We start from the raw sequence: 20122 nt of genomic DNA on the forward strand, positions 1-20122 counted from the left end.
TTAATTCTGTAAATGGATATTCAAAAAATAATAATAATAATAAACTTTTTATAAAATTCTACAATAGACCTATTAAAAACTTTGAAAGTTTATTAAATTTTTATTTTATTTTTACTTTAAAAAAAACTTCAATTTAGTTACAATGTGATCTTATTATATGAATATAAAAAAAATAGAAATATTCTAAAAGTATATAAGGTAAAAAATTATATTTTATTATCTCTCATCATTAAGGAACGATTTTTTTTTCGTTACTTTCTTCCTGTTGTTCTTCCTTTTCTTTTTAGTTTTTATTAAAGAGAACTGAAAGTAAATAAATGCGATGAATAGAACACAGCTTGTTGGGATATAACGAATGAATGAGAGAAAATAACATCGACTACATGAAGACAGAAAAATCTAATTAGGTGAAGAAAGACGAGAAGGAAATGAATTTGAACCTGTTTGCTCTGTTATTACACGTTTAATTAATACGAAAGTAAAGAAAACTTCCGAGAAGACAGCTTATCGGTTTACATAAAGTCAGAAAACTTTTCATTTAAAGAGGATTATAATATCTTAATTTTTAAAGCGTTACGGACAGACAATTTTTACGCTATTCTAAAGCGGAGGAAACTTCGAGTTTAAGAATAATTTTAATATATTAAAACTAATTAATTTATTTTAAAATGTTGTGTCGTACAATAAATTATATATCAAAAATTAATATATAATAAATTGAATTTAAATACAATTAAATCTTATAAATATTAATTAGATTTAAAGTTAACATAATCTCTTCTAATTAAACGGTAAAGTTGAATGGCTTCGTCGTTTGTTAAAAATATTTAATATCTAAATATATTTTTTTATTATTAAAATGTAATTAATAACTTTTAAAATGTTTTAAAATTGAATTTTTTTATTAAATTTTTAATCTTTTTTTTTCTATATTTTTCGAGTTTTCGCTTCCTTATTAAAGCTAATGTCAATTTTATTTAATTATGTTTAAAAAATAAATTAAAAATAATTAATTAAGCATAACATTTATTTATTATTTCGAAAAGAAAGTAATTATAATTATAATTACGAAGAAATAATTATTTATTCTTTTTAATTAATTGTTAAAAGATATAAATTCTTTGTATGCAGATAAAAATCGTCATTAAATTAATGTTTTCATAAATTATAATGGAAAATTTTCTTTTATTTTTTTTACAGCTTAAAAAACGCTGCAGTAACTGATCTTTCTGTCAGTTGTAAAAATTCTACAAAATATTTTAATTATTTAAATTAATTTTATATAAAATTAAAATGAAAATATCTCTTATATAAACAATAATTTTATTTATTCGATTCTTAATTAACAGTTCATTAATTAATATATATATTTTTTATACCCTAAAATGATAACAAACTTTGATATTTGTTAATATATTTATGGTTAATTAGGTTTAAATTATTATAATTTACCCAAAATTATCATAAGATTTTTTAAAAAATAGTTGTTTTCAAGTCTTTATACAAGATGATTTCCAGCTTGTAAATGAGGTCTCCAATATGAAAAAAAAATTTCATATTTAAATAAATTAACTTCTTCTTTTACACTGTAAAAACTCTTATCACGTAGCCATTATCGTACATATTAGAATTATTATCCACGAATATGATGAACTGTGCCTTTCAGCTTGGCTTCTTAGTTCCGCTGGTGGGCAAGCTTCGTTTCTCTTGATGTAAGCTTCCATCCTCGTATGGCAGTTATCTTTCTCGGGTCCTATACATGCAGCATAAGCCATGGCATGTGGTATATAAGTTTGTTCGAATACACCTCTAAATAAATGAGACATTGGTCCGTGAGCGTAAACTGGTACATCTTCACCACCGTGAGTATCCCGTAAATTAGTACAGTCTTCATGACACTAATTACAAATTAAAAATCTAAATTTAGGTTTGTGTAATTTACAAAAAAGTATATGTAAAAAAAAAACTTTAAAAACTTATTATCACTTATGTGAATAAGAATATAATTGTTTATCACTTAGAAGAATAAGTGGCCCTTTGGCAATGTTATATTATGTCACATAACCACCAGAGATATTTAGAAGCAAAGATAAGATAAGGGATCGCTGTGTAGAGACCACAGATGCGTTGTTTTATCGCCTCAGTCGGTTCCACCTGCCGAACTTATCTCTTCTCTGTCTTTCACAAATGTTAACTATAGAACACTACATCCCAGGGGCTCTTATACATATGCGATTATTATTGTTGTATACTACTAACTAAGGTATATTTCAACAACTTTACTATTATCAAAATCGACTAGAAAACGTAATTCGACTTTAAACATTTAAATATAGATTTAAAAAATACATATATGTATAGCAATATAAATTCAATTCTTCATCGATTTGAAGTTAATAACATTATATAGAAAGTGGATTTAATTCTGTAAATGGATATTCAAAAAATAATAATAATAATAAACTTTTTATAAAATTCTACAATAGACCTATTAAAAACTTTGAAAGTTTATTAAATTTTTATTTTATTTTTACTTTAAAAAAAACTTCAATTTAGTTACAATGTGATCTTATTATATGAATATAAAAAAAATAGAAATATTCTAAAAGTATATAAGGTAAAAAATTATATTTTATTATCTCTCATCATTAAGGAACGATTTTTTTTTCGTTACTTTCTTCCTGTTGTTCTTCCTTTTCTTTTTAGTTTTTATTAAAGAGAACTGAAAGTAAATAAATGCGATGAATAGAACACAGCTTGTTGGGATATAACGAATGAATGAGAGAAAATAACATCGACTACATGAAGACAGAAAAATCTAATTAGGTGAAGAAAGACGAGAAGGAAATGAATTTGAACCTGTTTGCTCTGTTATTACACGTTTAATTAATACGAAAGTAAAGAAAACTTCCGAGAAGACAGCTTATCGGTTTACATAAAGTCAGAAAACTTTTCATTTAAAGAGGATTATAATATCTTAATTTTTAAAGCGTTACGGACAGACAATTTTTACGCTATTCTAAAGCGGAGGAAACTTCGAGTTTAAGAATAATTTTAATATATTAAAACTAATTAATTTATTTTAAAATGTTGTGTCGTACAATAAATTATATATCAAAAATTAATATATAATAAATTGAATTTAAATACAATTAAATCTTATAAATATTAATTAGATTTAAAGTTAACATAATCTCTTCTAATTAAACGGTAAAGTTGAATGGCTTCGTCGTTTGTTAAAAATATTTAATATCTAAATATATTTTTTTATTATTAAAATGTAATTAATAACTTTTAAAATGTTTTAAAATTGAATTTTTTTATTAAATTTTTAATCTTTTTTTTTCTATATTTTTCGAGTTTTCGCTTCCTTATTAAAGCTAATGTCAATTTTATTTAATTATGTTTAAAAAATAAATTAAAAATAATTAATTAAGCATAACATTTATTTATTATTTCGAAAAGAAAGTAATTATAATTATAATTACGAAGAAATAATTATTTATTCTTTTTAATTAATTGTTAAAAGATATAAATTCTTTGTATGCAGATAAAAATCGTCATTAAATTAATGTTTTCATAAATTATAATGGAAAATTTTCTTTTATTTTTTTTACAGCTTAAAAAACGCTGCAGTAACTGATCTTTCTGTCAGTTGTAAAAATTCTACAAAATATTTTAATTATTTAAATTAATTTTATATAAAATTAAAATGAAAATATCTCTTATATAAACAATAATTTTATTTATTCGATTCTTAATTAACAGTTCATTAATTAATATATATATTTTTTATACCCTAAAATGATAACAAACTTTGATATTTGTTAATATATTTATGGTTAATTAGGTTTAAATTATTATAATTTACCCAAAATTATCATAAGATTTTTTAAAAAATAGTTGTTTTCAAGTCTTTATACAAGATGATTTCCAGCTTGTAAATGAGGTCTCCAATATGAAAAAAAAATTTCATATTTAAATANGAAGCCGAGTAAACAATTATTATAATTAGAGATCCTAATATAATTATATAATCCTACTTAATTATAATTAAAATTCTTAATAACAGAATAGTGGAATTAAGAAGTTTACGTTCAGAAACATGAATATAATTAATTTTAATAAAGTCAATCGTAAAGAAAATAACTAAAAACACAATAAAAATGTTTAATTCTTTCTTCGTGCGTATGCATGTCTATCCGATTTTTTCATGAGAAATGTTACTACAATGGATTTGTTAAATATAAAATAAAAAAATATATATATAATAAAGAAGAATTTAAAATGATTTAGGATTATACTAACTCATTAATTACATTATATATAATGAAATTTCTTATTATATTATTAAGTGGAATGTCTGCATGTCTATCCCCTATACACTTCTGAACCTTTTGAACGATCTATTCCTAACTTTCTATATTTACTTATTAATATCCTGCTGAAAATATAAGCTACTTAAAACCATCCCTCCCCTGATTTCATCCCCTATTAACTCCTAAATCCTTTGATCGAACTGGACCAAGTTTTTCAAAGTTTCTCTCGAGGACTTTGAGTTATGAAAATGATATTATGGGGATTTATTTTATGAAATTATATATTTTATATTCATTCATTTCTAATATAATTTGAAATATTTCTTTACAACATTTACTAAAAATTTCTTTTTATTGCTCAAGTAATGCGGTTACAAGAATAATTCAAATTACAGCATAGGACTTTTAAATATAAATTTATTGTAAATGGGACGTGTTGAAAGTTAATGGATGAAGTAATAAATAAATTATAACAGATTAGAACCATTTGCAATACGTCATCTTGATATAGATTTATATGGAATGAAAAATTATACTGTAAATTTTTAATTATTTCTTCTATTAATATGCATTTTTTTTACAGAAAATTTATTCAAAATGAAAAGAAGTATTTTTTAAATTAAACTTTTAATTTATATCATTGGAATTATTATACATTAATTAATAACTATATAAACTTCTATAATATAACATATAAAAAAGGCCTTCCTCTACACCATATAACTAAAAATGTGAGGCCTTATTCAGTTTGTTTAGCACACAAGATAAACAATTACTGAAGTTAAGTGTTATAAATTGATAAAAAAAATAACATAAATTTTATAAAACTTGACTACATAACGGATAGCACATTAAATATCTTTTTATACCCTAAAATATTATTTAAAAATAATAAAACAACATTATAAATTCTTGTACCGACTTGAATTTAATTCACTTTCAGCAAATTATCACAAGAAAAACTTTTCGATGAAGCAATTTTCCGTGAAAACAAATATAGAAACAATAATAAAAAATCGCGAAAAGTATAAATATTACATTAATTTATACACTAAAACTGTAAATTTTTTATCCGAAAACGGAGATTTTCCTAGGGTGTATGATATACGACGCCATTAATTATAAAGTTTGATTCAAGTTAATATAAATTCGAGAAAAGAAAATAATCAAAATAATAAACGATCCCTCGGTATCAAATCTCAAACATTATTTCCAGAGCATACACACAACATGTAATTTAAAACGAACAGAAGAACTGGAATGGTTACAACAATATATTTTCGTGTTTAAGAAAATATTCTACTCTCCTGTGTCGTTTTCAAAAACAAAACATTAATAAAAGACGACAAATTGTAAATTTTTAAAACTCATGTTTTATTAATGTTTCTATATTTTGAAGATACTTGAAAGATTTCACTTTTTATAGTTTAGATATGTGAAGAGGGGTTGAATAGGAGGATAAAAGTCACAACGATCAATAATGCAAATGTATATAAAAAGCGTTTTTTATATTACAACTGAGATTAAAACTCTACTATAAAAGAGTTTCTTTGAATATATTATGATAACATAACTAATATCCAATTCATTACTTACTAAACTAAAACTACACGTACTTACTAAACTAAAACTACACGTAAATGACTTAAAATATTCAAACATTTTACTTGTAAACATGTATAGGATAAAACATGGCTCCTTCTTTCACAGAGCAATGCCCTAGCTACACACACACAGAAAAATATATTCAACAGAACAATTCTATATTCACATTTATGTTTTGTCCAGGTTCGTCCTCCACTAGCTGCCTGGCCAGATCTTTACAAGCGCTCTTAGCATCTTCTGGCATCTTGTCATCACTTTCCCAATATCTACTAGCAACATGACCATACGCAGCTGCTGGTGTAGCGTGTGTAACTCTTGTAGTAGTTACCACACCCGTAGCTTTACCTAGAAAATGTTAAAAAATAAAATAAAAAGTCTATCCATAGAAAACTATAACATTGTTACTTTCTATAGTAGAAAAGTTCTATTTATTCTGAATAAAATGGGATCAGATTTGAAAAAAATTATGCACAAAGAGAAGGAAACATCATTTACTTACAAGTACTTTTTATATAGTAAAGAATGAGTAGTAGTTCTTTAACCTGAGGCATTTCGGAAGTATTGCTTATCGAACCGTTTTGATACAATCGCATGAATGAATATAAGGCAATTTTTTAATATTTATGCTTTAGAGAAGAAGTAAAATCAGTTGAAATCTGATTAACGTCAGCTTGTTATCAGTTTGAACGATTGTCATAATACACACACAACAAATGAAATATTTATTGCATTTTTCGAATAAATATCCAAGTAATTTCCCTTTTTTTTCTTGTTTTCTTTCATAAAAACGAAAGTTTTTAAAATTCCATTCGTAAACATTTTTCTTCCATTTTTATTAACCTCGCTTAATCAATTTCTAGTTTTTTTTTTTCAATTAGAATGCCTCTTACAAAGACAATGCAAATAACCCATCCAGTTCTCTGTTTAATAAAGGAAAAACATTGATGCGCGTATTGTTGACGTTGTTTAACTAATGAGATTAATAACAAAAAATCCCTGAAAAATTAGTATTATTTTTAATTATTTATTCAAAGAAAGAAAGAAAAAAATCAAATTATTTTTCTTTCTAATGAATTAACTGTAATACATTTTCTGGCGAATTATTTTCTAATTTAATTATTCTGCTTGTGTTATTTTCATTAAAAATATTACTCATTATTTAAATAACGAAAGTATAATTATTAAAATGAAGCGAATTAATATATTTTCCTTTCTTTTTTTCTTCTTCTAACTTTAATGTGGATGACTTACTAACAGAATTACTATAATTTCTCTTGAAAATTTCATTACTTCGATATTACTAAAGTATGTTCTGTGAGTAAGGATTTAAGATGGTCTTACCTTCTTGCTGGGCCCAGTCTGTAAGGCATGTAATACGTGAGGTGAAACTACTAAAACATTTATCATAAATGGCATTATCATCCAAACCTATGGTTTCGAAGCGACTTTTAACTCCGCAAAGTAAAGCCGTCGCACAAGCACCCGAGTCTCCCACCTGGCTATCTGTATTATAAGTCTGTAAAGTAGAAAAATAACTTTCAATTTCTCAAATAATTTTACGTCACAAGAGAACGTGACATTCTCTTGTGACGTTCGCGACCGCACTACAGATTACACGTATATAAAGAGAATTTTAATCAATTTTTTTAATGTTTATAATTTTATTTAATTTATACATAATTTACTATTCTTATTACTAATTTGTTTGTTTTATTTTTAAATTTTAACGATTTAAATCAATAGAAATACGATCAATAGATCAATTCAAACAGTTTAATCAATCGATTCAACGGTATAAATCAATAGAAAAACGAATTTTTATTAATCAAAAATTCGTTTAGAAATGTTCCAGTTTCTCGATATTTATATAATTTACCTATTATAATTTTTTAAAAATATATAAAACAAAGCATTTCGGGTATTAAATCATCATTTATTCACACCCTCTTCGGAGATGCGCTTACAGAGAAGACGTTTTAGTGATGATAAATAAGTTCATACCTTGGAAAGTGCTACATTTTCGAACTTATCGAAGGCTAATTCAGTTTCTTCTCCATTTTGTCCCATTAACTGACCCCTTAGGATTCTAGCAGTCGTTACAGTAGTTATTCCCATTCCATCTCCAATAAAAAGTATAAGATTCTTTGCAACGTTATAGTTTCTTTCTTCGCGAATATTCTTTAATAAAACACTCTTAGCTTGTTCATACCAGTAAGATCTACCTACTTACAAACAAAAATATTTATTAATATATTAAAACGACACAGGAATGCCAAGTAATGATAGTAAATGTAGGATTATTAATGAATAAAAGGTGTGTGTTTTTTTTTAATCTGTAAGATCTTTTTATCAAGTAAATTATCATTATTTTTAGATACTAATTATAAAAGTTTAACGTAGGAAATACGTGGAAAGTATTTTTAACACGTACTGTACATTTGTATGGAAAAAAATTTGTGAATTAAACATTCAACNATAATATACAGTAATAAATAAACAATTCATTTATTTTAGTATTTATTATCAAATTTTTACGTGTTACAGCTATTTACAGTATTTAGAAGTTGCATTAAATTCAATTAATATTTGTTTCCATACATTAAACCTTTATCATAAGATGTTTTACCGTGTATTTAACAGTTTCATTTACAGAGCTAAATATCAATAACATGAACATTAACTGTTATTTATGCCAGCAATTAATGTTACGAGCACAATTATTTCATAAAATGTTACACAATATTGTACACTAACATAAGAACACTTATTATAAGGAAAAACTTGCTAATCTAACTTCAACTTAACGACATATAAAATCTGATTCTATGTATATGTTATTATTTCTTCATTAAATATATTTAAAATATAATTTAAATAATATTAGTTTAATTAATTTTTAAAACAATATATTATGGATCTCTGAAACTTTGGCAAACATCATTATAAAATATGTTAACACTTATTTTAGAGTACTTATTGTTAGAAACTTCTTAATGGTAGCAGTCCAGGAACTTAGTTGCAAAACGATATACGGTATTCTCAAAACCAAGTTTCTCGTTATACTGAAATGTTTTTTAATAGTTAAATAGATAAAATCGCCGAAATTTCCCGAAAATTCGTCAAAAATTTAATGAAAAAAACTAATTACATTCGAGTTTCAACAAAAAATGTTTACCTGAATTCAGTAAAGACAATATAATTGATTAGCATTGCGTGTAAACTTTATGAATTGAGAGGTTTCATCAGATCTTACATGGTCTCAAATTGAAACAAAAATAACGTTCAAGAAAAATTCAAATAAATTTTTGTAATTTGAAATTTATCATGTTTTAATGCAAAATTTCTTAGAAATGGCTGATATTCTTATCAAACATGTAATCCAACACCTTATTTTTCGCTGAGAGATTATTTTTAATTAAAACAAACGTTTTCGATCCATTCATTGGATCATCTTCAGGCTAAATAGAACACTTCATAAATAGAACTACTCGTTTAAATATTCAAAAATACAAATAAACCGATAACATAAAAATAAATAATACTTGTAAATAATACAAATATTCAAAATAAATAACATAATATCATTACTAAATAATAATATCGTCTGCCTAACTATATAGAGCTTATTATTTCATACTAAATTTCCTGCGCTTTTTTTAAGCTTTTAACCGCAAACTTCCAAGCGGAAGGAAGACCCTCCGCATCTCTTGCGTTAATACATTTTTCTTCAAGTTTGCTTCTATAGATTTCTATCTTTTCAGCTGTTCTTGCCAATGCCGGCGAGTGTATCTGTTTCAGGATTTCGGCTTTATCCCAATGTATCAATGAACCTTCTGCCTGCGCCATCTGGGCCAAAACTGTCGCATTAGAACCTTTTCTGATATCATATTTGTGTTCTTTGATCCTTAAACCTAGGTTCCTAGTTGTAACCCCTACATATTCTTTCTTAATTCCTAAAAGCTGGTTCTCGTAGGGAATCTTGTACACACCCGCCTTATTTTCTTTTCTAACTACCCCTTTATCGTTTCTAAGTATTTTGTATAAATTTGGGGCTCTTTTTAAGACCATCTTTGCACCCTTCATATTTGTGATTTCTTTCATAACTCCTCCTAAATGTTTGTTGTATGTAAATTTCGTGTATTTAGAAGGACCTTGTGCCTTTTTTATATCTTTATTATCCTCTAATTTTCTAATAATTCCCTTAATCACATTCCTCTTGTAACCCAATGTTCCTGCCAATTGCATAATTCTTTCTAACTCTGCATCCCGGTCTATAACGCTTTCACAGTATATAAAGGCCCTCCTAACCAATGCTCGAAACGCTGCTATTTTATACCTATAAGGGTCATTAGAGTTTGCAGGGATATATAGTGGACTATGTGTTGGTTTAATGAATACGTTGGTGGATATACGTCCTCTCCTAAATATGATACTAATGTCTAAGAAATGTACCTTCATAGAGCTTTTTTGCTCTAGCTTCAACCTAAGACCTTCCTCGTTATCGTTAACTCTATCTACGAATTCAGCAATTGCTCGATTGTTTTTCCATAAAATGAATACATCATCTACATATCTCTTGTAGTATACAATATTTCTTTCAAAGCTACTCAGTATTTTTCTTTCTAGTTTTCTAACGACAAGCTCGCATAGGAGCCCTGAAATTGGGCTTCCCATTGGGACCCCTCTATTTTGTTTATATGTTTGGCCTTCAAAAACGAAAAAGGATTCGCAACATACTAGATTAACCATCTCTGCAACCTCATTACCGTGTTGTGCTAACATTGGGTTTACTCTATTCAAAAACTCCAAAAGTGCTTCTACACACGCTTCAATCCTAATAGAAGGGTACAAACTTTCGTAATCTAAAACAGTTCCCACTTCTTCATCCATTAAGATAAGGTCTTGTAGCTCTTTGACCACCTTCACAGGATCCTTTGCCACCAATTCATTACTTTCCATCATGGAAGAGAGATACTCTTGCAACTTTTTTTCCAGGAGAAATGTGGGTGCTTTCCGTTTTTCCACAATAGGTCTTATTTCCTTGCCCTCTTTATGAGTTTTAGCGAAGGCGAATAACCTCGGGGTCCCTGGTCTAGGGTTTCGGCATTTTTGTAAGAAAGGTAAGATCTTCGCTAGTTTTGTTCCTTCCAGCTTTTTAATCCTTCTATCAATTGCTTCAACTATATTACTATTGATCTTAATACATTCCGTTTTTCTGATGTATTCTTATACGTTGGAAAACGGTGCTAAAAAATCAAGAAAAGTGGAAAAAAGGAAATAATAATAAGGACATCAGTTTTACTAAGAGATGGCTGAAAGAGAATAACTTAATCGCAGCAAGAGCGGATAAAAGCAAGCAAATAGTTATAATGAAAAAACAAACGTATAATAAAGCGTTAGAAGAATACATCAGAAAAACGGAATGTATTAAGATCAATAGTAATATAGTTGAAGCAATTGATAGAAGGATTAAAAAGCTGGAAGGAACAAAACTAGCGAAGATCTTACCTTTCTTACAAAAATGCCGAAACCCTAGACCAGGGACCCCGAGGTTATTCGCCTTCGCTAAAACTCATAAAGAGGGCAAGGAAATAAGACCTATTGTGGAAAAACGGAAAGCACCCACATTTCTCCTGGAAAAAAAGTTGCAAGAATATCTCTCTTCCATGATGGAAAGTAATGAATTGGTGGCAAAGGATCCTGTGAAGGTGGTCAAAGAGCTACAAGACCTTATCTTAATGGATGAAGAAGTGGGAACTGTTTTAGATTACGAAAGTTTGTACCCTTCTATTAGGATTGAAGCATGTGTAGAAGCACTTTTGGAGTTTTTGAATAGAGTAAACCCAATGTTAGCACAGCACGGTAATGAGGTTGCAGAGATGGTTAATCTAGTATGTTGCGAATCCTTTTTCGTTTTTGAAGGCCAAACATATAAACAAAATAGAGGGGTCCCAATGGGAAGCCCAATTTCAGGGCTCCTATGCGAGCTTGTCGTTAGAAAACTAGAAAGAAAAATACTGAGTAGCTTTGAAAGAAATATTGTATACTACAAGAGATATGTAGATGATGTATTCATTTTATGGAAAAACAATCGAGCAATTGCTGAATTCGTAGATAGAGTTAACGATAACGAGGAAGGTCTTAGGTTGAAGCTAGAGCAAAAAAGCTCTATGAAGGTACATTTCTTAGACATTAGTATCATATTTAGGAGAGGACGTATATCCACCAACGTATTCATTAAACCAACACATAGTCCACTATATATCCCTGCAAACTCTAATGACCCTTATAGGTATAAAATAGCAGCGTTTCGAGCATTGGTTAGGAGGGCCTTTATATACTGTGAAAGCGTTATAGACCGGGATGCAGAGTTAGAAAGAATTATGCAATTGGCAGGAACATTGGGTTACAAGAGGAATGTGATTAAGGGAATTATTAGAAAATTAGAGGATAATAAAGATATAAAAAAGGCACAAGGTCCTTCTAAATACACGAAATTTACATACAACAAACATTTAGGAGGAGTTATGAAAGAAATCACAAATATGAAGGGTGCAAAGATGGTCTTAAAAAGAGCCCCAAATTTATACAAAATACTTAGAAACGATAAAGGGGTAGTTAGAAAAGAAAATAAGGCGGGTGTGTACAAGATTCCCTACGAGAACCAGCTTTTAGGAATTAAGAAAGAATATGTAGGGGTTACAACTAGGAACCTAGGTTTAAGGATCAAAGAACACAAATATGATATCAGAAAAGGTTCTAATGCGACAGTTTTGGCCCAGATGGCGCAGGCAGAAGGTTCATTGATACATTGGGATAAAGCCGAAATCCTGAAACAGATACACTCGCCGGCATTGGCAAGAACAGCTGAAAAGATAGAAATCTATAGAAGCAAACTTGAAGAAAAATGTATTAACGCAAGAGATGCGGAGGGTCTTCCTTCCGCTTGGAAGTTTGCGGTTAAAAGCTTAAAAAAAGCGCAGGAAATTTAGTATGAAATAATAAGCTCTATATAGTTAGGCAGACGATATTATTATTTAGTAATGATATTATGTTATTTATTTTGAATATTTGTATTATTTACAAGTATTATTTATTTTTATGTTATCGGTTTATTTGTATTTTTGAATATTTAAACGAGTAGTTCTATTTATGAAGTGTTCTATTTAGCCTGAAGATGATCCAATGAATGGATCGAAAACGTTTGTTTTAATTAAAAATAATCTCTCAGCGAAAAATAAGGTGTTGGATTACATGTTTAATTGTTTTCTGCTGGGTATAGTTGTGGTTGATATTCTTATCTTTTATTAATGTTTATAGGCTATATAAATTCAGGAAAAAAAAAAAAAAACATAACGCTAACACTTTAGAAATTAAATTTATTCCAGTCTAAATTCCATTAATTTATTTATGTAACGTATAATTTATTATTTAATAAATAGATATAGTAGAATTTCTTTTCTTCTTTCATTTTCTTAAAACATTTTCATTTTTAAATTCTTTATTCGCTATGGAACTTCATTATTCTCGTGGTACGTCTCTAGATTTGTTATTGTCTAAACATAAATAGATTATTTAAGAAAGAAAGAAATAATATTTTATATAAGAAATTTCAAATAATGTTCGAATTACTCTATAAATATTTGTGATAAATACCTTGTATATATATATACAGAAAAATATCTCACGGTATATATCATTTGAAAGAAAGAAAACTTTCGTAACGTATGAAACATTTTTAAATTTTTGAAGATATCGGGATTACAGGATGACATTCCAATAATATTACAGAAATATGCTCTCTCTTAAACTATGTTTTAATTCACCACACAAACCTGAAATTTCAATCCTAATGTTAAACCCTAAAGGACGATTGAAATCCTAAAATCGTATTATTAAATATTGGAAGGATCGGTAAAAAAATTCTTTGGTGAATTTACAAGAAACGAATCACGTATTTATAATATTTCTGTTTGTAATGGACGAATATATCTAATACAGTACATAAATAATACAAATAATATTTCTGTCATACGTAGTTAATAAATACAGTAAGCTATTTTCTCTGGAATTCATAAAAATTCTTGCAAGTTAAATGAAGAGGCTTATTGATTCTACAAAAACAATTTGGAAAATCATTTTTAGGGACATTCTGGCTTCAAATTGCAACCATTAGCTTCACAACTTCAAGTGGAAACAAAAAAATAGTTTCATTGAATTTATGTCTTACAAACTTACAATCATATAGAAGAACTTATCTTGATTATAGGATATTTAATTCTCGGTGGACTTTAGTTACTAGTGCAAAACTATCACCGATTACTTATCGTTAGGTCTATTATCTTATCATCAAACCGGAAAACTTTTATCTACCAGAAAAGAACATTTATCATATGTCTCTAATATCTAATTGATATAATGCTATTTTTAATTTTATGATGTTAGCCATTGAATTTTTCAAGTAATAATAAATTTATCGAATTATTTATACGACAAGTAAATCAATAAAATTTTTCATACCCTCTTACAAATCAAATAAACTTGTTTTCCATATTCATTCCTTCTTCATCAATTACTGTTACTTTCCTGGCTGTTATGTATACATAACATGGGAAAGTATTAGAATCCTGTATATGAAATATATGAATGTGAAGTAATTTATTTATTTATTATAATTAATAATATAAAAGTTATTTTCTAAATAAAATCTCATAACAGCCGGGAAAGTTACGCAAATCGTAGCTAGACTTTTTTGTTTATGTTTTAATTATTTTCATTACAAAATAGAATAAGAGAAACTTATTTTTATTAGCCTTTTGATTTAAATTTTTAAAACGCTTTCCTCCATTTTGGTTCTTAATTTCTATAAGGGGTGGAAAGTCTTCCTGTATGTTATTTCATGCCCTGATCTATAATGATCAGTTAGTGAGGGAGGAAACATTCTATAAAATTCTAATTTTTGTAGAATTAATCAATTGGATAAATACAAAATTTCTTGATGATCATAATGATCTTACACTAAGGAATATAGATACGTCTATCGTTATTGGAATAGCGATAAATTTATCTGAATTCCTCAGAATTACTTAAATTGAGATATCAATAAAAGTTTTGAATGCTTTTGATATATTTTTTTATGTAAAAACATTTAAGAATCGATTCTATATACGAAATTCTTAACATTAAAATCTTTGAATGTACTTTCGCGCTATTGTTGTTCCAATAAAAACATAAAAATGAATAGCTGATTCGTATCATGCAATGACATATTTTATTTAATATTATTTTTGTTATACTTTACAAACATAATATCGATGTTGTAATTATTGGAATATAGAAATTTACTTTACTCAAACAAATTTTTGGATCGAAATTGTCATTAAAATTCTATTAATAATCTAAAAGCTAAAGTCGGATTTGCACGTATGTTAGACAGATTACAGCTTAGTGCCTCGAGTTATGAAGCTAGGGTCTTAGGATCTTAGTTTTTTATACGTATTATTTGTTGGAGGGGAAGGGCCTGTTATAGCTTAGGGACACAATAAGTTTAAGACGTTTTAACCTAAAATTTCAAAAACAATCTCATAAAAACATGTTAGATTCATGTAGTTGACAATAGTTCTAAAATGAATGAAATGAATAGAGTAAAATTAAACAACCAAAAACTGAAAATAAGACCTTTAATTTTTATATTTTATTGATTTTTTAAATAAAATAAATTAAATTTCCAATAAAACCAACCGTAATCCTATAAAATATAACGTTAAAACACAAATAATTACTTAAGGCAGATTTATGTAGTTATAAAATTAGAAATAATAATATTATTATTATTATTATTGTAATTAATATTTAGAGGTAAGAGGTAATAAAATAAAATATATTATTTTGAAAATTTAAGTAAATCTTTTCTTATCGAATATACAAAAGTAATCCATCATTATAGCTCTAAAGACATTCGATTATTCAAATTGATTTCATGAAAATTCTTTCAGATAATCGAAGCTCTTCTAAAATATTGATACGAAAAGCTTATCTGACGTCTTTTAGGTAATAAAATTTCACAATAATGCGTAGCCAGCTGTTGTATACTTTAAGTACAGCAGATTTAATGTACTACATATTTATTCTATCAAAGCAATGATGTTTTACTGGTATACGACGCCATTTCTCCATTTTATATCAAGAAAAACTTTAATATTAATCTAATTTTTTATTCCTAAAGTAGCTAATTTGATAATATATTTAATATTAAAATCATTATTTTTAATTTCCCATCGTTTTAGTGTAATTAAACTAAATTTAGAAGTAATTTTTTCACTTAAATTTTCTGCATTTTATGTCTAAAAGTATTTAAATTATTATTTCTAATTTAATAATAATAATAATTTATAAATATTAATTATAACATTTGCACTATTTTTAACATTTAAGACTTGTTGTGTCATTAAGCTGTAACATATGACAGGCCTTCCTTTTCCAACGAATATACATTACATATAAAAATGCGAGGCCCTAAGTTATAGCCTCCTAACTCGAGGCACTAAATTGCAGTTTATTTAGCTTATGGGCTAATCCATTTATAATTAATAGCATACAAATATGATATAATGATTGATTTTAGTAGCTCAGCCTTGATTTTGTTCTAGTACAGTATAACACTTGGCACCAGCATGGTTAGCTCTTAAAGGGGTGCAATCATACTTCTAGATTTTCTATTGCTGACAGAAGTTTTATTTCTTTAAAATAATGTATATATTTTAATATTTTTATAATTACTTTCCTAATTTTTTTTTCTATTAAATTTCTAAATTTAATTTCTAATACAATTGTAATTTTCTTTATAATTGAAACTTTTTGAAGTTATCTTATATTTTCGACATCAGATGGCGCCAGATATACATTACCTATTTTAAATCTGAAATTAAGGATTTTAAAAAAGTTATTGTTTAATACGTAAATATTAAAAAATATTTTTAATATAATTGATATAAAAATATTAGAACTATTAAAATATTTTAAAAAATTATATAAATAACGAAAAAATAAATTTAACGTATTTATTCATACTGTATTTGAAATTTATATCATTAAAAATATTTTTTGTAATATAATTTTAGTGATATTTCTGATAATTACATCTATAAATTACTATATTTAATAAAAACCAGATTTAATAGAAATTTCCCAAAAATGCTCAGAAGTCAACTATTGATTTTTGTTCATTTTATAATAAAAATTTTGAACAAATTCATATTACATCATGTGAATTTTCTATTTTAAAGTTTCTTTAAACTATCAAAATCTCGTTACGAAACATTTAAATTTGTACTGAATTTTATATCAAAGTTTATACAAAAACAACGAAATGGAGTGTGACGTCATTTATGATTTCGATTTTGTTTTTAAAAATGTTATTTAATAGCAATTTTAAACTTTTAACCTTTTAAAATTTCATAGAAAACACATAAATATTTAAATATTTAATAAAGAATAAATCTTAAATATTTATTTAATTAAGAATTTATTGATATTTTCTTAGAGGCATCTGTCCCTTGAATGTATTAAATGCTGAAAGTATATTTTTTTCCTAGGGGTGTTTCTATAGATATTTCTTCTCCAAACGAAAAAATTTAAGTATTTTTTACAGTTAAAATAATACAAAAAAGAGGAGAAAAAAATGGTGTCCACGCTTCTTAAATTTCTAGCAGCGAAGAAAGGCAAACTTTCTAACTAAAAGCTGTAATCTTTTGTTAATTTGAACCTTTAACTTCTGTAATTTATGAAGAGTTGATAAGAGTTATTAGACAAAATGCTGTAGGATAGGAAAATAAAATAATGTCAAGCTCAGAAGAAACCAAGTATCTATTTTTAAATGGAATAAATTCGTCTTCAGTTATTTTGGACTATGCTTTGTGCCAAATGCCACAAGAATTGTTATTTAAAAAATCTTCTAAGTTGAATAATAACTAACGTTGTAAAAAACGGATATGACTAAAGATAAGTGAATAAACTGATTTTTTTTTTGCCAAGTTTTATATCGGAAATAACGATTTTCAGATTTCTATAAGTAGGTTATTAGCGAGTTGTGGCAATAAGAACTTACAATAGAGCTTACAAGCTTATGATCACTATTGATTGGATGTTGCCTTAGTGGTAATGCTGATGATATCCTTGGACAATAATAGTTGTTTGCAGTTCTTTGTTTCCTGAGTGAAAGACTAATACCGATGTAATTGATAGATAAGAAAAAAAATTTTTTTGATAAATTCCCTTTTCCTAAATAAAAGTTAAGTATTATTTCAAAAAAATATTTTACAAATATTTAAAAAAAAAAACTGTAGATTTACACTCAGTGACACATTATACTAAAGACAGAATGGATATTTGTCTAAGGACCAAGAGAATCCTTACAGTTGGTTACTCTAAGAAGCCCGAAATAAGTTTTAATGCATTCAAAATAAAATAAAATAAAAAATTGTTTTTCAAGTATAATTTATTAAAAGATATATTTAAGTTTAGATTATGTGATGACGGCCTAAAAATTAATTTTGTTTAGGGCCCTCGAGATCCACTACCTATTAAAGTTGAAAAAACGTATAAAGACTATATAATTTAATAAAATGTAAATTAGCACAGTCTTCATGACACTAATTACAAATTAAAAATCTAAATTTAGGTTTGTGTAATTTACAAAAAAGTATATGTAAAAAAAAAACTTTAAAAACTTATTATCACTTATGTGAATAAGAATATAATTGTTTATCACTTAGAAGAATAAGTGGCCCTTTGGCAATGTTATATTATGTCACATAACCACCAGAGATATTTAGAAGCAAAGATAAGATAAGGGATCGCTGTGTAGAGACCACAGATGCGTTGTTTTATCGCCTCAGTCGGTTCCACCTGCCGAACTTATCTCTTCTCTGTCTTTCACAAATGTTAACTATAGAACACTACATCCCAGGGGCTCTTATACATATGCGATTATTATTGTTGTATACTACTAACTAAGGTATATTTCAACAACTTTACTATTATCAAAATCGACTAGAAAACGTAATTCGACTTTAAACATTTAAATATAGATTTAAAAAATACATATATGTATAGCAATATAAATTCAATTCTTCATCGATTTGAAGTTAATAACATTATATAGAAAGTGGATTTAATTCTGTAAATGGATATTCAAAAAATAATAATAATAATAAACTTTTTATAAAATTCTACAATAGACCTATTAAAAACTTTGAAAGTTTATTAAATTTTTATTTTATTTTTACTTTAAAAAAAACTTCAATTTAGTTACAATGTGATCTTATTATATGAATATAAAAAAAATAGAAATATTCTAAAAGTATATAAGGTAAAAAATTATATTTTATTATCTCTCATCATTAAGGAACGATTTTTTTTTCGTTACTTTCTTCCTGTTGTTCTTCCTTTTCTTTTTAGTTTTTATTAAAGAGAACTGAAAGTAAATAAATGCGATGAATAGAACACAGCTTGTTGGGATATAACGAATGAATGAGAGAAAATAACATCGACTACATGAAGACAGAAAAATCTAATTAGGTGAAGAAAGACGAGAAGGAAATGAATTTGAACCTGTTTGCTCTGTTATTACACGTTTAATTAATACGAAAGTAAAGAAAACTTCCGAGAAGACAGCTTATCGGTTTACATAAAGTCAGAAAACTTTTCATTTAAAGAGGATTATAATATCTTAATTTTTAAAGCGTTACGGACAGACAATTTTTACGCTATTCTAAAGCGGAGGAAACTTCGAGTTTAAGAATAATTTTAATATATTAAAACGACACAGGAATGCCAAGTAATGATAGTAAATGTAGGATTATTAATGAATAAAAGGTGTGTGTGTTTTTTTTTAATCTGTAAGATCTTTTTATCAAGTAAATTATCATTATTTTTAGATACTAATTATAAAAGTTTAACGTAGGAAATACGTGGAAAGTATTTTTAACACGTACTGTACATTTGTATGGAAAAAAATTTGTGAATTAAACATTCAACAGAATAGTACTGTACCTCACATTGCATGTTTGTAATGGAATTTTTCATGCTTGCTTTTTTTTTTTCTTTCAGAACTCGAAAATTATAGATAAAAGAAAGGCGTTATGTTATTTTTTTCTCATAGAGCAATGCCCTAGCTACACATACAGAGAAAAATATAT

The 20122-nt window shown here is 26.6% G+C and overlaps 3 protein-coding genes across 3 annotated transcripts; 1 reads left to right on the plus strand and 2 right to left on the minus strand.

Moving 5' to 3' along the window:
• Positions 1 to 1311: 1311 nt before the first annotated feature.
• Positions 1312 to 8150, minus strand: LOC111629406 (alkaline phosphatase, tissue-nonspecific isozyme-like). Its single transcript, XM_023373306.1, has 4 exons — positions 7926 to 8150; positions 7266 to 7440; positions 6091 to 6269; positions 1312 to 1898 (listed from the first exon to the last, which is right to left on the minus strand). The coding sequence occupies exons 1-4, from the start codon at positions 8037 to 8039 to the stop codon at positions 1602 to 1604; spliced, it is 765 nt and encodes a 254-aa protein (XP_023229074.1). The 5' UTR covers positions 8040 to 8150; the 3' UTR covers positions 1312 to 1601.
• Positions 8151 to 9807: 1657 nt separating this feature from the next.
• On the minus strand, positions 9808 to 10883 carry LOC111629393. The gene is made up of 2 exons (XM_023373287.1): positions 9990 to 10883; positions 9808 to 9843 (listed from the first exon to the last, which is right to left on the minus strand). Exons 1-2 carry the CDS (start codon positions 10881 to 10883, stop codon positions 9808 to 9810), a joined length of 930 nt encoding a protein of 309 aa, XP_023229055.1.
• Positions 10884 to 11293: 410 nt separating this feature from the next.
• On the plus strand, positions 11294 to 12916 carry LOC111629394. Its single transcript, XM_023373289.1, has 2 exons — positions 11294 to 12476; positions 12543 to 12916. The coding sequence occupies exons 1-2, from the start codon at positions 11294 to 11296 to the stop codon at positions 12914 to 12916; spliced, it is 1557 nt and encodes a 518-aa protein (XP_023229057.1).
• The last annotated feature ends 7206 nt before the right edge of the window (positions 12917 to 20122 follow it).

The sequence above is a fragment of the Centruroides sculpturatus genome, unplaced genomic scaffold, assembly GCF_000671375.1.
Source record: "Centruroides sculpturatus isolate CEXI.00-Female unplaced genomic scaffold, Cexi_2.0 scaffold586, whole genome shotgun sequence".
Classification (NCBI taxonomy): domain Eukaryota; kingdom Metazoa; phylum Arthropoda; class Arachnida; order Scorpiones; family Buthidae; genus Centruroides; species Centruroides sculpturatus.